This window comes from Anticarsia gemmatalis, chromosome 11, assembly GCF_050436995.1.
Source record: "Anticarsia gemmatalis isolate Benzon Research Colony breed Stoneville strain chromosome 11, ilAntGemm2 primary, whole genome shotgun sequence".
Taxonomy (NCBI): Eukaryota; Metazoa; Arthropoda; class Insecta; order Lepidoptera; family Erebidae; genus Anticarsia; species Anticarsia gemmatalis.
The window spans coordinates 5808679-5830102 of record NC_134755.1 but is presented as its reverse complement, the minus strand read 5'-3'; the positions used below and the strand labels follow the sequence as shown (position 1 = coordinate 5830102).

Here is a 21424-nt window from a genome sequence, read left to right as displayed (position 1 = left end):
AAACTTCGCAATGCATAACTTTTACCATTTACTTTGGACTACGCTTGATTGACTGAATTTTAGACACACATTAAAACTATCTATCTTTGTTTAAAATGTTGAGATATCTTTGTCGGAAAAACATGTGATTATAATAATAATAATCGTTTATGGTGAACGTTTTTTTTATTATCTCAAAGCAAGTTCGTTGATCCTAATTACTAACGTTACACGGCGAAACTTTCGGAAAATAGAGCGAAATAATCTGAATCGTATCCTTTGTCCTTTAACAAAACCGCTGATAAAGGAAAGCTCTTTCGGCAAAAAGGTAGCTATAAACGTGGCCGATACGTAAGCAAGACAGGAATAAATTGGACTCAAAGATTTATTACCAAATGCTCTTAACCCGAAACCTTTCGCCCCAAGAATGAAACTGTGCAATTCACTTTTTCACTTCGAAATATATCTTGAACAATCTCTAATGATTAATCATTATAAGTATTCGTCATTTGTCTACGGAAAATGCTGCTCAATTCACCATTACATGTTGAGGGTACATTATTAAATTATAATTAGTGAACATAAAATAAATCTTTGTATAGTATGTTGGTTTACAACCTTTGCAGTATGGTACTTTACGACTCGACTAAGACTTGTAAGCCGCAGGTAACGACGTGCTTCATTACTAAATGTATATTATTTATGTCGCCTTTTAACTTGTTTTATACCTTCGGATCCTACTATAAAGTTCCTGCACACGAGAACCCAATAAGGAGTACAGGAAGAGTCTTGATACTTTTATTGGGCGATTCCGTGAATAAAATATACGTTGTGTGATATTAAAGTGACAACTGGAACGTGTGTTTACTGTCTACGTAACGAAAAATAAAAATTCAGTTATCTTATAAAGTTGCTATATTTCAGATTTTTTTCGGTACATCACAACTGGCTCTGAAAATATTCTCATTACAGATCAAATTGTTATGTCTCTTACATTATGTGAGGGATTAAAAATTTTAAAATCGCGGGAAATTGGGTAATTACACTAGGGTTACATTTATTTCTAATACACAAATTTAATATAAATATCACAGTCAAAGATTATACAACTAATATTCTAGAAATTCCTAAAGGTATATGGCAGTGAAATGCAGGGCTCCGATAAGTCTACTTTTACAGTCAAATTTAAAACAACCTCGAGTTGTGGAGTATAGGTACAAAAGTTAATCTTATGAGAAAATACAGAGTGTTTACCAATGGCAAAACTAGTCCTATTTACTGTGACTAGAATATAGATTAGGAATAAATTACGAGATACAAATATCAAAAGTACGGTATCTACATATACAAGCACTACTATGGCAATCTACAATGGTTATGAATTTGCCTGACGATTAAGTTATACATTACATTATCTACCTACACCTAATACCATCGATTTTCAGTTCCAATTTGAACATCACTAAAAATGCAAAACTTTTCCGTAACTTATACATAGAATTTGAAAAGATAATGTTGATTATTGCTTTGATTTCATCACTCGTCCTCGTAAACTTCTAATTGTTTGGAGTTCCATACACGTTCTTGTTTTCGGGACTCTGCAAAAAACGCATCAAATCTAAATATCCGCATTGTCCATTACAACAGAATACAGTGATGGGCAAGGGTGTAAAATTGTAAACAAGTTCAATTTACCTCATACGGCGGTGGCGGCAGTATATCACACAGATTTATTTGACAGCCCTGCTCCGACCTCGCTACATTCGAATGTCTACTCGTCTGAATGGGAATTTTGAAACTGTTCTCCCTTCCGAGCCAGTGCCACTGTGGATAGTCGTACTCTAAATCACTCGCAGGACACACTTTGCTTTTGTCCTGTCTACTTCTTGATCCGGACCTATTTGTATGACAAGAGGCACAGTCGTCCTCCAAAACATTAATCTCATTATGTGCGTTCTCGTGTCTCGGCTCCCTGTAGTCTTTCGTTGATCTACTAGACGTGCTATGACAACACGTTGAGCATTCACCGTTCGAGTACTGAATGCTTCCGTTACATGATCTAACAATGCTGTTGTTATGAGATCGCCTTTCTGAACAATTCCTCAGGTCTCCAATATCGTTATTGTCCTGCGACAAAATTTGATATTTATGGCTACACATACGAATATTTTTATGAGGTATTTGACACATGATAGTGACGAGTTATGCAAATTCCACGTAATCTTATCTTGAATCAACAATGAAGTTCTCGTAAAGCTTATCAAGACATACCTTGAAATTGAGTTCTGTGTAAATTGCGCTGGAGGCATAAGGTTCCGGTGGTCCGCGGCGCATTCTGTCTACGCTTGACGCATCTAATCCCTGAATTGAATTCTGAGGTAGACTGTACTCTGGCTCAACACTAAGAATGCTTGTTGATTGTCCACCTAAAGATATACATTTCGTTTCAATAAACGGTCCATTTAAAACGTTTTCTATTTCTAAATAAGCATTACATTTAATTTACTATTTCAATGGACGTATCTCGACATTAATTCAAAGTAGGACGAAGGAGATGATAGATTTACTCAAATGTCGTCGTAAACATATTTCAACATGCGCATTCCGCATGTATTACAATTGGATTTACGCCGTGGGAAATATGTCACTGAATCTCTATGAATAAACACTTGATTATCGGAACTGATAAGGGTGTGATACTAACCATGTAACAGACTTTGATGGCAGCTGCTTACGTCTAAAGTGGGATCGTTCGGAGCGGCGAACACTGGCCGGTCCCTTAACCAAATAGTGTCTTTATTCAATAAACACTGCTGCGCCGTGACAATTGCTTGACCTACAATTGAGAGCGATGTTTCAATTACGTACTTAAAGATATATCGTTACAAACAAACATAAGAATGTCAATTACCACTGGACTTCTTTCTTTGAATGTTGTTCCGTCGTTTGAAGTAGTAGATACTGAACACGCCGATAGCGATTACTGAGAACAGCGTTAGTCCGAGAGCTAGCAGCCAAGTTTCTTGAAATATGTGCGGTATGTTTGTGTCTTTTGGCGGTTCAGTCCTGGTTGACAAATGTTATCTATTACAAGCATGTCGACTATGTTAGGGTAGATTCAAGGTTTACATTCGGTTGAATGTATTACAATAGCAGATGTTACTCGTGTATGCCTGCGCAAATAGAATGAATATAACAGGACATTTGGGGATGTGGTGAGCCAGCAGTGTTATAAAATTTCGATAAAGGCACAATGTGAGCGGCTCGTTTTTTATTTTGCATGTTGATGTTTTTATTAATGGTTACAATTTCTATCCAAATCTATTATTTAGTACCGGATGTCTGATAATTAAGTACTTGTTATATAATAGTTATTTCTACCTTGTAGTGAAATAGTAAACTTTTGGGACAGATGTGGGCAGTTAGTTAATTTACTGTTTTTCAACTTTTTTTAAAATCAAATTGCCTTTAACTACCTTCTTAAGTGGCAATAGAAATAAAGGTGAATACTAACTGTACGTAGTGCCGCTGCGAGTGTGTAGGCAGCATGTGTATAAGCGCGGGTGCGCTGAAGGGCCCGTGTCCGGAGCGCGTGACGGCGGCTGCACGCGCGGTGTAGTGTCCGCCCGCACGGAGTGAACTTGCTGCTGCCGCTCTCGTGCGCGCGCCTAGCGACATCTTACCCACTGGACGACCGCCTGTACTCCCGCCCACGCGGATCTCGATCTGATTGTTAGAGACTCTTAGAATATTGCACGTCGGTATTGATTGATCCTTCCTGATTGTTGAAGCTTCGAGAAAGTAAAATTATAAGCGCAATTGTGTAAAAGTACGAGTTACTTAACTTCCCCTAAAACAAAAACTGAGGCGTTGAACATTAAGTCTTCGTTAAACTAATCGAAGCTTCATAAAAAACTAACAAACGTAATAACATTTCATTGTTCCCAACATTAATTAAAAACTCCATTACGCCCCCAAAACCACTTACTAAAACAATAATAAAGAATAATTGTAAAACAAAACTCACCAAGTATCCAGTAAGTTCTCCGTTCCACGTGCTCACAGGTGGAGGTTCCCAGCGTATCCACGCGGACGTCGCGTTTATTACACCCGCCGTCACGCTCTGGGGCGGCGCGGAAGGCACTAAAATATTACCAACCCATAAACTATGCAACCACATCTTATACACAAACAAACCGAAAATAAACCATATTTAAGAGATTCGATATAGCTGCAATAATAAACTTCAAGTAGGTAAACACAATTTCTTACCATCTTCGTCGGTGTATCCAGTCATCAAATTCGAAGGTTTCCCCAACAACATCTTATAAAACGGCATCAAAAATATGTCGTACTGCGTATATGCCATCAGTCCAGTAAGAATGTAACTCGACGACCCACTATTGTCGACGTTCATCAAAGACCCGTTCGAGCATAAAACGGCGTCCGAGTGAGACGGATTTAGCATCATTTCCTCATCAGTTACATTACGCCAATTCAATGTAGTTCCATTGTACCAGATTTTAACACCTTCCAAGTATTCATTGTAGTCGGTCAATACCTTAAAGTAAACAACATGGACGTAAATATCTCACATAGCGAGACCAAATTAGAACTATGAATGGAAACATTACTTACATCCCAAACAACTTTTAACGACGTAGAAGACAATGCCTCCACCCTTCTCAAAACTAACACATTTTGTTGCAAATATTTTCTCGCTTGAACTAACTCGTATTGCGTCATGTGCGTGTCGCGTTCGTAATCTACATTATATTCGTGATCCATAGAAGGCTCTTTTAGTTCATTGTTTCCTTTTTTTAGCACTTTAAGATAAGCCTCTTGCATAATACTGCCAGCTGCGTTGACAGCTGTGCAAATCACTCTCCCGCTGTGTTCCGCGCGGGCCCCGTCCAAATATAATAAGCTCGAATTACTTTTCGTACATTCCGGGAAAAGTAAAGAATCTCGGGTTCCTTCAAGAATCCAAAATGTGGTCGGCGTAGGCAACCCTTTAGCTTCACATGGGATGGAAACCACATCGCCCTCCCATGCGGTCAGATTGGACGGTATCTGCGTGAAGTGCGGTAACGCTGGAACAGATGGCCGTATTAAAATAGAACCGACATTTGTTAGAATTATTGATGCAATAAAATCGATTTAAATAGAGACTGTCTTACAGTAAACTGTGAGTGTAGCGCTCGTGATGCTGGTGCCGGCGTGGCTGTCGGCTCGGCAGGAATAGACGCCGGCGTCGGTTGCAGACACATGTTCCAACCTTAATAGCCCTCGTATTATTGTGGCGTGCGATGGTAAGGAGCCGTCTTCCTTGACCCACGTTATTTTAACACTTGCGTCATAACTCTACAATATTACAAAAACATTGATTGGTTGCTCTCTAATCGTTATCGTCTCGTAATAGATTCGCAATAGTCGTTACCTGACAATTAAATTCAACAGTTTGTCCGACGAGCGCGGTTACGTTACTAGGCTTAACAACAAAGTGCGGGCGCCTCAATACGATTAGTGCGGCCGCTCTCGACTGTCTCTCTCCGGCAATGTTCGACGCCACACATCTAAACAGACCGCTGTCGGTCGGTAATGTCTCTAAGATCTTCAAGTTTCCTGTATCTGTTACTGTTACCCTGAAAAGGAAGTTCTATTTAGTTATTGAAATATATGTAATTGTTTTCATTCATTTAAATAATATTTGTCAAGATTTAAAAATCTAAACAAATTTGTCAAGTATTTAGTTTTTAAAGGCAGGTTGGCTAACATTGGTAGGTTGTTTGCACAAACCTGCTTATTATGACATGAGTATTTGTAAATAACGCTAAATAACTTAACGAAGATCTGCTAAACTTTACACAATGCCTACATACGTATTTGCAAACAAAACCCTCCGGAAAAAAAAACAATACACTTCTTACCTGCCATTGACTTCGACGTCATAAGGTTGTCCATCTTTGAGCCAGTGGACGGAAGGCTCTGGGACGCCTCGAGGTGGAGAACATTCCAACATGGCGGGCTCTCCAGCCGCCACGTGGACATCTCGCGGTTCTGCCCTAAATTCATCGCGAAGTACTGAAAAGGAGATCATCATTTAGCCACAGGCCAAAGACAGAACGTCAAAGAGTCAGTTTCTGACGATCTGGTTCAAAATATTGAGAACGCCAAGGTTTTTAAATGCATAAGCGTATGGCTCGGCAATCCCGTGCCATATTAGATAACATCAACATGAGTTGCATACTTGGCCCTTCTCGTTGACTACAAAGACATTTCAGAATGTACTTATCAACATAACATGAACTTTATGGTTAACAACAATTAGTTTAAAGCAAAGATTCCTAACTGTTCAAAACACAATGGCATAGCCCATAAATCTCTTGCGATAAAGGTCACAGTATACCACAAACATTTGTATGCAAATGATAGACCCGCGAAGTAATCTTTAACTCACCGGCTACGTTCAGTGAAGCGTTGTGACTGACGGCTTCGCCGGCAATGTTGCGTGCCACGCACCAGTATAGCCCTTCATCGCTTTCCTTCTTGCCACGGTTTACCCTGTGAAAGAAACCTTGTGTCAACTAACGTAAAGTTTTATAGACTATTCAGGTTGAGCTGTGCTCTGTGTGTCAGGAAGTTAAGAGGTTTATGCACTGTTTCTGTTTTGTCCAGTTTCCTGATGAGCTGAATATGTAACGAGGTGAAACGTTTCTTTTAGTTGATATTTACTGTGTACTATCACGACTTGACTAGTTCTTCTAGGAATCTAAAATGGTAATCTTGCATGGTACCTGTACGAACTTTTTCGATTTGTTATTATTTGGAGTACGCCCTAACCATTTATTTATTTCTAAGTCACAGCGAATTAATTACAAGTACGAAAAAGCGCGTTAACATGAATTCCTATTTCGTACCTATTTTTTTCGGTCACATATTTAGGAAGCAAAATCAAAACAGCCACACGATTAAATTTGTCAACTTTTACCTTTACTTTATCCCAGTTTGCTCTTGGGACGCAAATCTTGTGTCAGTAGGACAGTTGTCTAAGTATTTTATGTGTTGCTTCGCGTGTTTCTACTATCTTGGGGTTTCCTGACCTACATGCTACAATATGTTAGAACGAAACTCAATGCCCTGTGGAGACTTCGTACTTTACTGTTGCTGTTTAGAAAACAAAACACTGCCACTGTTCTTTGTAAAATCTTGCATAAAAGATTTAGGTCCTACGTCCGTGGTGCATTAGTTACTCTATTTTATGTAAACTTTTGTTTATTACGGCACAGATTTGTTTGTTCGTAATATAACAACGCGATGAAAAAGTGTTACCGCGTATCGTCCACATATTTGATTCAGTAAAACGTAACCCAAAACCTACTGTGTAGTTTTAGCAGCAATTTATATGTTGTCCTTTTTAACAATTTATATTATATACTTGTATTTGAGCTTCAACATACTATTAAGAATAAGGGACCCTTTCGGGTTAAAGTACATCGGGCCATATTATATACTTATCTATACGACTAAAATCCACTGTGAAGACCATATAAATTAAAAGAGATGCAAACACACAGTCAGTATGCTCTTTATTGCGCTTAAAAAATTCTTCATACCTCAAGAACAGCAGGCCATCTTCCAACAACACTCTGTGTCCATCTTCAGCTGGTGGCAGCAGAGACCCGTCTTTATACCACTGTACGAATGGCTTAGGCCTTCCTTCGACGACGCATCTTAAGGTGGCCGGTTCACTTCGACCTGACACGGTGTTCGATGGGTGCTCCTTGATGCGGGGCGCTCTGTTTTGTGCTAAACAAAAAGAGATTTTAAGTTAATAGTTTGTTGGTGTATTTTTGCATGTGCTGACTGAGTGATTTGTGACTTTTTGGAAAAAATATCAGAGTTTTAGCATACGTTTGAGAAATATTACATTCAGTATGGAATTATTGTTATGAAAATCCAACAAAATTAATTTAATAATTCCTTAAACTCCAAGTAAATCATATTTCAGGTGTATGCAAAATTACGAAATAATTAGTTATTAAAAAGAAAAGGTTTCATCTATTTAGCTTAATTAACATGTCTTCAAATTCAGAATACTGCGAATGCAATACATGCGTTTTCAACATGCAAGCCATTCCCAGTGTTATATTGCCGCATTGTATTCTAAGTAATTTGAATGGCATATTACGCAAAGTCTAAAGGTTGAGTACTCAAATGCTTTACATTACTTGGAAATTCTATTTCAGCAATATATTTGATTCAATTTGAGAAAAGTCAGGTCTTGGGCAAGTTTACTATCAAAATAATTCGAAAATCATTAATACATCATTTTGATCCATCGGAATAGCCTAACATAATCGTATTTTGAAACTTAAAGCATCCAAATTTTAAGTTGCAGAAAGTTATTCTAAGCTTTAATAGATACCCCTTTATTCTGAATCATAATATTAGGTAACAGCAAAAGGCGAGCAATCAACAAGCCAAAAATGGCAGAGGAATCGATTTTTGACGAGCCATCAAGTAATGTTCACATTTTAAAACTCACAAAGAGAGGCTTTAATTTTATGAAAAAAGCACAAAGTCTTTGTTTTGCATATTCATGGATATATAAATGCTTTATGCCCATCAACGTTGCCTGGGGCCGACAATATTGTTTGCACAGTGTGTGTAAATTGTCAAAGCATCCGTCCGTGTTTGTGCCCTTGGTTACTAACTCGTATTAAAATTAAGCCAGCTGTGTACATGTACAGAATATTTTATTTAAAATATTCAGGTACGCAGACAAAATTGTGAGTGATTTTAATACGATTATAATGCCTTTTATACAAGAGGTAAAGTAATTTACATCGTATATTTTAGTTTCCAGGTAATATTATCTGCTTTGAATGAACAAAAGTTCCCCAAAATGAGACCACACAAGTGGCCATTGAAAATAAATTTTAATACCCAATAAAAACGGGTAAAATATACCCATTATTTGTCGTTTATGTAAGAAGAAAATTTCATTTTTTTTTCCGATGGTGATTGGTATAAAATATTGGTGTTCGTGTTCAAAGGCTGCCACGACTGCACTGATATTCTAAATACAGCAATCACATATGCTACCAACTTATATCAAAGAGACACAATATACAAGATACATACAATTTGTTATGCTAACCCCGAAGCTCAAGGCCTACATCTCCATACAGATATCGCAATATCATACAATACACGAAAGCCATGTAATCTCGGCAACGAGTAGACATCCCATGACTTCCCACGGGTATCGTAAGATTAGGAAGATTATATCTACGGGATTGGCAGGATATGCTACGTTATATATTCAAATACATAGTGCTATTCAATTCCAAGGAGACTATGCGCCATCTTGTGCAGCTAATTTGAGCGTGTGCGATACCTATCTAAGGATGCACGTTGATTATTCATGTGAACTTGTCTAGCGAAAATCTGAGCTTAACAACTTAACAAAATATACTGTAGCGCGATTCTCTACAATCGGTACTATCGAACAATTACAGAAGGTTTGACATTTAAAATGTACTGCAAAGATGTTTTGTACTGCGCCCCGTAGAGGTATACAAAATCTCTTATTAGCTAGATAGCTAGCCGGTTGTCAAAAGTCGCTACCGCTAGAGAAACGGGCTGCTGGATGGACTGATTAACAGTTATACTTTGTTTTAAGATGTTCTTAAACTAATCACGTAATACTGATTTTTATAGTTATCAAACTCTGTGAAGACAATAAGAAATATCTCAAGCCAAAGGAAAGTATGAAAAGATATTTTATTAGTTTTGTATTCTGCGCTCTGTATGCTTCCAATGATGACTACTGATATAGACGGTTATTTGGTAAACCGGTTACGAGATTGGAAAGACGGCAAACATACGAGACATGAAGGCGCCGCAACGTAATCGATATCATTGAAATAACAATTTGAGTTGAATCTAATAACATATTATTTGACTGCCAAGGTTCATACTATTTACTAAAGAATACATTACTTATGATAAATTCAAAAACTGACGCGGCTATAAAATTATGGGTTAGACTTAGACTTAAAGAGAAAAGAATTTATATTTCATAAAAACAATGAAACAAATAATACTTATTTATGACTAATTCGAATACTTTTTACGAGTTTATGGAAAAGGGGATATTTTGAAGTTGAATTGAAAATTTAAAGAAAGGTATGATTTAAAAGGTAAAATACACAAGTTTCGTGTCAACGGGAAAAAATCACTTTTTAAAATGGCCAGTATGCAATGAAAAGGCCACTCCTCTTACATTATTCTAAATTGACATCTTCCCATTGAAAAACCCAGTGTCTTGCACTTAAACGCGGCGTGTAAATCAGTCAATATACACAGTGATTCAACGTCATCTTTAGGTGGATGACCGAATCAAATATCGAGACTTCTCCGACTCCTGAGAGCATGTTAAGCTGTCGGTTCCGGTTGTCAAGTAGCATATAGCCGGTGTATTAAGATAGAAGCCTAAAAACCTGACTATTTATCTAACTAAAACGATCACCAATTATTCCTTACGCTTTAGTTTGAAGTTTCATTTGTATCATTTTGGTGATACATAAGGAAAACAGAATCAGGAATATTTTAAAACACTGTTTAAAATTTGTATTTTACCTTCTTTCTATACCATAAAGTGAAAAGGTATATAAATAAAAAAACAGGCAAAAAAATATTGATTGTCGTAAGTTTTGCTCTGTATCAGTGGATTAATATTCAATATAGGTATATCAAGTTAAAATCGGGCTTTGGGCTCAAGGGCATGTCTCAAATCGACCTCGCGATATAATTTGAAGTATATTGTCGTAACTGCCGTACGGCAGTTTGCGAGCCTTAAGTAGCTAAAACAATATTATTCGCCTTCAATTGTGCTTGCGTTTATAAACATAATTAAACAGTTAATTAACTAGTAGTTTCTTGTTGAATTAGTCATTAAGGCCGTTATGGAAATTGGCATTTCAAACTGCATGAAATTGCGGTTATCGTTTATAACTAGAAACAACGTGTGCGCTGGATGTAGCACATATTGTTTTCTTTTAAGCATCAAAAGAAAATTAAACAATTGAAAATTCTTTCATAGAATCTGGCATACCAAAACAATTTGTCGTTTTTTGGATTCATGTCTGTCATTCAACTTATGTAAACTATCTATCTATTCAGCCCACTGCTACCCACTGTTGAGTATTAGGCCTCGCCCTCAATAGCTCTATTCTCTACCACTATCGACTACCGACAACCGGCTAGCTATCGAGAAATTATGTACGAAAATCTTTTCAGCGCCGCTAACGGGCTCCGTAAGAACTATTTTGGCAGTACATTTTTAATGTCAAACTTTCGATACTCGACAGTGCCGAATGTAGAGAATCGCGCTACTGTATGCCATTTACGATCCTACGCCTGTCTCATCCACTGCAAGTAAAGACTCGTCTAAAGCTTGAATAACAATTTGTATACATTTAACAACATTTTAATTTATGTATTTATGGTTTCTCCCTGTTTAAGAGCACAATAAGATAACGCTTTATGTCATGACTGGGTGTTTTTGTAGGTCACTACAGTTGATCCTAATTTACAAGTCACTGTAGAATGGTCTCTTAAAAAGAGGTCATTGTCACAAATACCATTGGAATACAAACTTATTTAAAAATCTTCATAATTCTGTTAGTATTTGTTATAATGTTTTATGTATGAATAAGCATGAAATTAAAGCAACATTTTATCTTAAAAAGAGAGTTATTTAGTCCTAGTCTTAAGAAAAGAACATGCCAAATTACGTGTTAAAATGTCTGTCACTTTTCAGAAAACGGTTAATGTACTCACAAAAATCTATATTCTTTCGTAGTGTTTATTCCATCTCTGGGAGAGGTTTTTTATCCTTATTTTCTTTATACAGCAATAACAATTACGCGCATAGATTATGTTCCTTATTGTTATAAAAATACAAAATGTATTTATTATGCAAGTATTAACATTTTCTTGTCCCAAAACCCAGACTTGAATAGCACAATTTAATATTTCAATACTTTATATTGGTAACATCCCCTTCGTTTGACTGGCACGAATAAAGTTTCGATATTTTTATTAACGACTGAAATAAAACTGAAACGGGGAGTAGGTACCGAATCGACGTGATTTTATTGACTCTTCAATATTACTGTCGCATATAAATCGATGTCTTCAACCACATATCCGAACTGCAGACGTCTTATAGGAATTTAATAGCTCTATCAGACAATTCTTCGGTCATAGCACAGGGTGGAATTAATAAGGGGGGTTTTAAAATTTTACGACAAAATCTTAAAACAAATATTTGGATTGCATTGAGAACCCAACAAAACAGCCGTATAACTTTTTATAGGAGTTAGAGATTTGTGAAAAAATAAGCAAACAACGGATTAATTCTATATCTTTAGTTCTAATATTCTATAGTCAGTGTATTTCTGTCGCGGTTAGGTAAATGACGGAACCGATTTCCAAGAAATTGAACTTCAGCTAAAGCCAGCAAATAATTAAAACCAAACACCGGCTTTTTAAAAGTCAAATAAGCAAGTCTGTCTACTTTTTTGAAACAGGAAACCTCTCTATTATATTCCAATTACATACATGAAATTATGCTTGTAATTAAAATATAGACTTTTTTATTCCTATAAATAATCTTCACACAATTTTGTGCTCAAACTATTAACACATTCTTACACAGCATTACATTCTATAACAACTGATAAGCTCTCCGATTGACGCCTACTCCATCCGAAAGATTCTTTTGTTCATAGACAGTGTATAAAAAGTAACGTATGGATCTCTCAATAACCGTCGCCGTTTGTTCGTTCCACTGCATTTAGATAGACACGAGATAAAACGACACCAGAGGTATAGTAATAATTGTGATTTATTTTTTACCTTTTGTCCCTTCACTGATAGGGTTGACTCCTGCTTGGGATACTCGGTGGGCTTGCAATTGCATCATTGTCAAGATTTATGTATGATTATTTTTTGTAAATAAGGTGTAACTCTTGGCAGGCTTGAGAAAAAGTTACGTCACTAAAGACACGTTCTTATTAATATTTTATGTACTTTAGAGTTTAGAGTACTATTGACAAATTACTCGTCAATTACATTAATCGTTTTTTTATTCAGCCCGAATTTTCAGTTAATTCTCTTTTATCTGAGTGATAAAAGTTGCTTTGTAAAAATAAAATATAATACAGCTTATTATCGTAATATTTCCGATTAAAAAGAGGTAATATACACACTACCACCAAAAATGCAACTTTTTACGAAGGTTATAGCCCATTTCAGCTGATACACAGCAAAACTTTTTCATTTTTTACCCACAAATACAAAGATTTATTTAATTAAAACCCTTTCTAATAAGCTCAGCAGTAGCCCTGCTGCAAGCGCAACATCAGTAGTTGTACTTTATTAATACTTGTCACTGTCATTGATAACGATACAATATAACTATCTGAACATGACATGTTTGTCTTTACGTCACAGTGTGCAGGGGAATAAATCGATTAATATATTTATACCTTTTTATCTGCCAGTCACTTTGATACGAATAATGAGATTATTTCCAACGGCTTTATTATGGTAGTCTTTTCGTTTTACTTTGAGATACTAGGGAAGGTATAAATCAATTGTTAGTTATATTAGTGGCATTTATTAAAAAGTATTTTTTTTAATACTCGTATATTATTTAATAGATATGTTTTTGTAAGAAGAAAATGTAAAGTAGAGCTTTCAACGTTACCAAAAACTTAAATGCTAACTACTCAACGTACTAACAGTGAAGAATAAGAAGAGTGTCTCTAAGACAAACAGCTACCAAATGCTAACTACTAATTATATTCAACTATATTAAACATTGTGAATATTTTTTTATTCGGAGTGTAAAAAGGGTTAATTAATTTAGTCAAATTCTGGTTTATATTTTTATCTACTTTATCATAACGAGGTAGCCACAACAAGGGCCGCAAAAAGTAAAGGGGTGAATTAATTGACACACTTAATACTTTAATTAATTCAAAATTATCCATCCGAAATTATTATAAAATCAGTTCTGCGTTATTTAAGTACAGGGACTGATTATATTATTATAATTAATTAGTCTATAAAATTGCCAAACGTATCTTTTATTACGTTTCTTGAAACCCATTTACTTATGCAATATTATTCAAAGTGTTCATAGAATATTTTTTATGCTCGAACTTGTCACTTAACTGGGACGCCAACACCATGAAAAGACAAAGGAACCGCGCAAATCACCATAAACCGCGCCCAGTAAATGAAAACTGAACAAAAAGTTAATGTAAGAGTAAGCCCAAAATCCCGCTAGTAAAATAAAAAGATATTCTGATTTTTGAACTGATCGAAAATGTGTAAAATAACAGCACGATATTATGGTCTGTATAATTTAAAAAACGAAAATTAGATAAAGATAAAAAAGAAAGTTGAAATAAAAAAGAAAATGATAGATTTTCGATTTACGTCACCAATTTAAAATCGACGTTTTAATACTCATTAAAAACATTCCAATTAATTCAAACGTAATTATGCTTCTCTAAAAAAATTTAAATGTTTACTCTTCATGAATATTTAATTCCTATAATTAAATAGCCACCTGAAATATAATTATACTAATTACAAACTATTTCAATGTTCTATCGTCATTAAATTGTGTAAAAGAGTTCCCACTATAAAACTGTTAGGTCAAAACTTTACTGAACCGTTTCTTACTTAACTGGCCGTTAACGTTAATTAAGCTGGCCTTAAAAAAATAAAAAAGTGTGTACATTGTTTTGTATCGGCTACCGTACAACGGAACTACATTTTATTAATTGGACTCGGTACTTTAATTACGGGATGGTATACCGATCAGATAAGAATGTACGGCTCCCGTTGTTTCAAATTGAAAAAAAGCTTCGGTAAAACACTTAGGACCAATAAAACCCTTGGCGTTTTTATGTTCATATGTTTATTAGTTTATCGAGATCTATAGCAACCCTGTTTATTGTGTTAAGAATTTTATGCTTCCTTCTAAGATAATGTCAATAAATTCTTTAATGTAATTAAACCACTTAATTTTATACGCTCTTAACCTATCCCGAGACGGCGACGACGTCGTTGTTCGTACTATCTAAAAATAAGGATAACATATGTGCTATGCGATATACCTATAGTCAAACAATAAATAGCACCGATACTACCAGTTAATTCATTTGTACATTAAGCTAAACCAACTATGTTTTCTATCTACTTAGGTAACTTAAGACAATATTTATACACATGCACTCACGCAACCATCACCTGTACAAATAATATTATTTACAGTAATTTAATTTCAAAAGCCTTAAACACATACCCACTTAGAGTTACCAGTAACTTAAATACACAATACACTGAACACTAGTTTAAAAACAAAACTTAAAGCTAAATAAACAAATCAAAGAAATAGTTACCATTAGTTCCATTCAGTCCAATGAGAAGTAAATGCACAAATACAAGAAACACAAATTGGTTCCTTCCATTTATGGTGTTATCGCACTCATTAACACCAGCATCCACCATACTGCCACAGAATTATACTCAATTTTCACACTATCGATAATTTACATGTTTACAATTTCACTAAAAAGTATTCACTGTTTATTTTTTTCACTAGCATACTGTAATCTCCATTCGTTCAAAATGTCATTTTCGAATTTCAAAAAGTTCGGTAAACAAAGTCGGCATCGCGTTCGGAGCTCGGTGCGGCCGCCGCTTACACGACCTGTCGGTTACGAGTCTTGCGTCGTACTATCGCTTCTCCCTCCCTCATCTCTATTTACTCTGTCCCAAATGGGGGGACACAGGCGCCTTAGACGATCCAAACTTTATGTAACTCTATTATGGAGTAAAGACTCATTATCACTTGATTTGGATGTCACAGATGTGAAGAGCATTTGTCTTTGTTTGTACACAAACATCACGATTTTGTTTTAAGTTGTTCTTAGTCGTTGTTGCGTGAGTACTTAGCACTTGAAAAAGTTTTTACGATCTGCTAAACAACCTTGCCTACTTGCTGTTCCACAAACTGGTATTCAGAGCTTTTATTTTCACCTTATCTTAAATTGCGAAAGAATGTTACACTTCGTAACTATGGTAATAATTTTGAAAGCTGCTTGCTGGAGTGTGAATGTTAAGAATAAAATAGAGTAAAATGGTTAAGCTGTTATTTTAAAAGTAAATGTACCTCTGTGTCTGTTTGTTTTACGATATTCCGAGCGAAGCTTAGCAGTTCTACATTTATTGCTAACCTCAATACAAAAATGTTAAAATCCTGCTGCTTCAGCACAATGCAAGGGGCATTCGCATTCATCAGATTTAATAATACCAGAGTATAACTTCGAAGGGGTTGTGGTTTACAAAATCAATGTGTGTCTAATCGTTCAAAAATCCTCCGATATTGAATTTCTATACATACATCGTAACAACAAAAGCGAACCCATAATAATCTTTACTAAGTTTTTGTCCAAACAAACCCCAGGATCGAAACTTTGAAGGCCCATTCAAAAACGAAAGGAAATAAAATACGGCTTATTTCATTTGACGCATTTGTCGAGTTAGCGCATGCGCACCGGGCGGCCGCCGACAAAGCCAATGGGTTCGAATAAAAAACGTTCTAATTTGAAACCGGTCGCCCCTCCGCCGCACGCGCTCCTGCGCATCCCTTCGCCCATTATTATGCTGAAGAGGTCATTCACAGTTCGCACAATACAACCCATACATAGGCAAGCGCTAATAGCAGAGGCTGGCGGCTCTTGAGCCCCTTTTGAACTTTCAAAAATTAAATTATGTCGTGGAGCCGAGATTGAACGCCTAGTAATGACTGCTCCAAGGTAATATAGCTTTCGAACCACATATTAAATTTGTGCCCACACAAGTAATGTTAATGACGCCGGTGATTCAGTAATAAAGTCATAATTGCAGGTAAATCTAACGGCGGCACCAACCGCTCATTCATTATTAGACTAAATCTTAGAATTTAACGCAAATTACAGATCATTACGATAAGCCTACACGTAAAATATGTAATTAAAGGCCTTACTTCTCTGAATCAAATCAGATTAGCATTTTAAAAATATTTATACAAAAGAGGACATAATAAAAGGAATATGTTTCATTGGCAACATACAAAAGTTCAAAATCATTATAACCTTTAAAAAATATTGGCAAATTGTCCAAAATAAAATGAATCGAGCGAAATTACAAACATTCTGATACATTGCCTTACACGGCTTCCATATCGGTCGGGCCTTAAAGATCAAAAGATAATTCCGTCATATCATATCGTGATTCAAAATAAACGGTGACATGACGGCCGTAATGGTGCACACTTAACGATCTCTATAATTAAAGGGTGCTGCTAATTGGACTGGTTCGATACCATGACCGATACCAATACCGTCTCAGAAACATTTTTACGTCATGTTGAAAATAATTCAGTATTAAAACCTTTTCATTTGTTATGGCTGCTGCGACCTCTCTGTAACGCACACTTTTTTGTTATCAGTGTGTTGTTTAAATTTACGTGAATTAGTCAATAATCAATTATAAATTAGTCTTTACCATAATTTCGGATGACATTGATTTATTTTCAAGGATTTTTTTTAAATAAGGTAATCCTTGTTAATTTTACCACCGATATTTCAATAATAATAAAAAGTTTTAATATTCGTAAATCTGCGGAAATATGAATTCCGTTTGTAAGTCCAAACAATCACAATACTAAGTGATATGATATTTTCCGGAACTGTATAACACCCGCACGCACTAACTTATGTAGATAGACGTGACATTAACGGTCACAAATACATTACCTTTAACATAATAGCTTATGGAAACACGTGGGCATGAAATGTTGCAAAACAACCCATCCCATTACTAACTCCCAACATTGTCATAATGTAAACGTTTGTATGACAACAATAGACCGCACTATAACAACTATGAACATTTACATCCATTTATAAGAAATACAAGATAAAAAAAATATAGTGGGTGGGACACCATTGCGAGAGAATCTTTATACAAAATGTATTTTTTATTTTAACATTGAAACAAGAAGTAAATTCAGTGCATTCGTAATCAGCGAGGAAAACAGTAGCCATACGGATGTCGCCTACGAGCTACGTGCGTGCACTGACAACGAGCACAAAACGTCCAAACAATAATGAACCCTAAAACTCGAAGTAAACTTCTCTTCTCCTACAAAAGCTACAGTCAAAGAGAGGTGTGAGGGATCATTGTATACTGGTTACCATATTTTTATTGTACGCCAGCTCAAATCCATAAAAGATCCAACTTAGCATATTCGCTGTATAGTAATAAAAACGAGTTATTGTTATTTATCTGGCCTAATTCAACACTCTTGGTGGCATATCAATTGCCTTTTTTATTTAGACGGACACTTCATTCTCAGTCACTAAATCATAATTTGCACGCATGGTCAATTAAGCTGATTTGCGGGAGAATAAAAATTCATATTCATCCTCGCTTCATTTGGCTCAGAATTATGGATATGGCCTGAAATTGCGAGAAGAAAAAAACTTTGATTACTATCGCAAATATTTAACTACGGTAGCCATTTATAAGGACTATTAAAAAATTAAATATTTAAATTTTGTTTCATCAGATACGCGCGTACAAATTAAGATATGAATATTCAATTAACGTTTATGTAAATTGATAGACGCCATAAATAGAGCGAATATTTGCTCAGAAGTATAAAAAAGATAACACTATAAGTTAAAGGTATTTTTATGATACACAGGTGAAATAAAAATTCCTCAATAATATTAAGAGGCGATCCAATCTACTTTATGCTAAGAATACGGGCAAATAAAACAAGAACACGCGCTCCATGTTAGCACTCAATTCTTTGTACTGTATTCTTGAGACAGAACTATCTTTGTATTACTTTGTGGACGAAGACAGTAAAAATTATCTCTTCGCAGGAATTCTGAGAAAATCCAAAGGTGACCAGAGCGTCACACTTCAATCGACGCGCTCACACTAAAGCACTGTTGTTCCTAACACACGTCACCATGTCTTACGATACCGAGAAAGATAAATGAAGTGCTTCAGAGAATTAAAATTTCGTCAGTGCAGAAACTTGCGGGAATAAAACATCCTGTTGCCAACATTAAAATAAACTTTGAGGGACATAAATCGTCGATGTCAATAATAAATGGTTTATAGAATAAATAGCTGCGTCTACTGAGAGCAAATAAGACAAGAGCGGTTGCATTTTACTCTAAGAACGGCTACATTGTTGCGGTTGAAACGCTACGTCGTGATTAAAGTGTTTTTACGTTCGGTTCTCCTCTCTTTCCCGAGTAACGGAAAATGTTAAATTTACGGAACATAAAGTATCATAATAGCTGGGATTATGATCAAATTACTGACTTACAGATTTTTTTGTAATTTACATTGCAAATATGATGTTGCAAAAGAGATAGACGGATTTTATATGATTAATGGGCGTCCAAAATAATTTTCAATTACGAAATGAACGTAAACAGGAAGCCAAAATCCTAAACACATAAATCACACAGCAATTTTTATCAGGATTATCTTGTCCCATCTGGGTCACAGATCAAACAGTATAAATCAAAAACCGCGGCGTTCGAACCGCCCAAGTGCAATCCCGGAGCTTTTCCCGAACGACACCAATTGATTGATGAGCAGACAACTGCCGTGTTTTGCATTCAGCTATTTACGGGTATTTCCTTCGCTTAACCCGTCTAAAGGCTGATTAATGGCGACCACCGCTGTCTATTACGCAGAGAGGTGGCTGCCTGGATGTTCGCTTCACTTGAACTAAGGAGTACCTGAAAGGGACCTATTTAAGGATACGTCAAGTCAATTTAAAGGTTAATTTCTTGTTTGTTTTACACAATCGTTACTAATGTTGGGGCTTTTAGTTTGAAATGGGTATTACTTAATTTAGCGATGTATAGGAATGCTGTAAAGGAACTTTTGGAAATCGTGATATCATCAACAAAACAAAGCGTAAAGCAATCATAAAGAAAACATGAAGATAATGTCAAATCAACGATGAAATTAGAAACTCAACATTACAGTGTTAATTACTATTTATTGTTAATTATAATTAGGTAATGTGAGTTCTACAATAGACGTACAGACTGTTGTCATACTTACTTTAATCACTTTCGCAGAAATGAAAGGTCAGATGAGGGCACGACAATTTATTTTAATGTATCGTAAACAATTTCTAGAACATAACGGATCACGTTCTACAGACTACTCATTTTATAAAATAAACAAAGTATCTAATTAGTATAATGATACTGTCAAAACAAATAAAAAGTAAAAAATTGAATTTTAGTCACCTAAGACCCATTGATTGCCAATCGTATGTTAATTAACGGAATAACAAAGATAGCTCTCCCTACTCGTCTATCAAAAATAGATATTATAAGATTAATATTATGAATGCATTTGATCTTTTACCATTAATTTCACAGTCAAACAATAATATATTAACAAATCGAAATGTAGTCATTAATTGATAATATTACAAAATATACTAAGTACATTAACCTATCCACATTTCTAAAAACTTATTAGGATTACACGATCAGTTTAGATATTAATTTCTTATTATAATTATAGTGAGTGTAGATCGGAGCTCGGCGCCTGCGCCTACGCACGACGGTCCGACGCCGGTCGAACATAATTTGCAACCTGCTAATAGCTATCGTGAAACTGCACGCTCTAGTATACCGGCGCAAGTAATATACTTATAATCTCTTCGAAATAACGTTAAGAATAAATTATAAAAATATATAGTTGTCTGCAAAAACATGGCAAAAATCACGTTATTTTCACTACTGTAGCGATGACAATCTGTTGATATCATCGTTTCGTATCGAATGCTTGTCGTTCAAACGTCGTAACCTTTGGTAATTAATATTTTAAATAAAACGTTGTTATTCATGTAACTAAGGTAAAAACATCTTATCGTAAACTAGCTCATAGCTTATTTAGTTTTATTCTAAAAAAATATAAAAACCCAATATGACCAGCTTTTAGTTTTTGAATACAGCATAAAACTATTTATTCCCAATTTCGCTCTACGATAATAAACCAAGTAAACAATATTTTAAATATGGTTTCCTGAAATCCTGCACCGTCCCATTATTCTAAAGTAACTCTCCCAATGTGTCGAGTTAGGTTGTTCTATCAATAAATTTCTTGTTGGCAACCCCGATGCCCGTCTAGAATTAGATTAGCACGCCAGTAGGTTGAACGTAATCAAACACTCTCGCAACTTGTAACTAGTCTTCTAGTACATGTGGCCCAAAAATATACTTTATATACATGTAATACAGTAATATTTTAAGTTGAT

The 21424-nt window shown here is 35.5% G+C and overlaps 1 protein-coding gene across 1 annotated transcript; it reads right to left on the bottom strand.

Moving 5' to 3' along the window:
- Positions 1-876: 876 nt before the first annotated feature.
- Positions 877-15814, bottom strand: LOC142976534 (neogenin-like). The gene is made up of 15 exons (XM_076119955.1): positions 15471-15814; positions 7596-7788; positions 6440-6543; positions 5910-6063; positions 5420-5624; positions 5160-5343; positions 4618-5072; positions 4252-4540; positions 4007-4122; positions 3494-3705; positions 2891-3045; positions 2684-2815; positions 2251-2405; positions 1675-2106; positions 877-1577 (listed from the first exon to the last, which is right to left on the bottom strand). Exons 1-15 carry the CDS (start codon positions 15577-15579, stop codon positions 1536-1538), a joined length of 2937 nt encoding a protein of 978 aa, XP_075976070.1. The 5' UTR covers positions 15580-15814; the 3' UTR covers positions 877-1535.
- Positions 15815-21424: the final 5610 nt, after the last annotated feature.

Coding starts and splice junctions, on each gene's coding strand:
- LOC142976534 (XM_076119955.1), bottom strand. CDS start 15,579: ATGGTGGATGCTGGTGTTAATGAGTGCGATAACACCATAAATGGAAGG. Junction 5,625..5,909: donor GACGTCGAAGTCAATGGCAG/GTAAGAAGTGTA, acceptor CTTCCTTTTCAG/GGTAACAGTAACAGATACAG. Junction 4,123..4,251: donor TGGATACACCGACGAAGATG/GTAAGAAATTGT, acceptor GTAATATTTTAG/TGCCTTCCGCGCCGCCCCAG.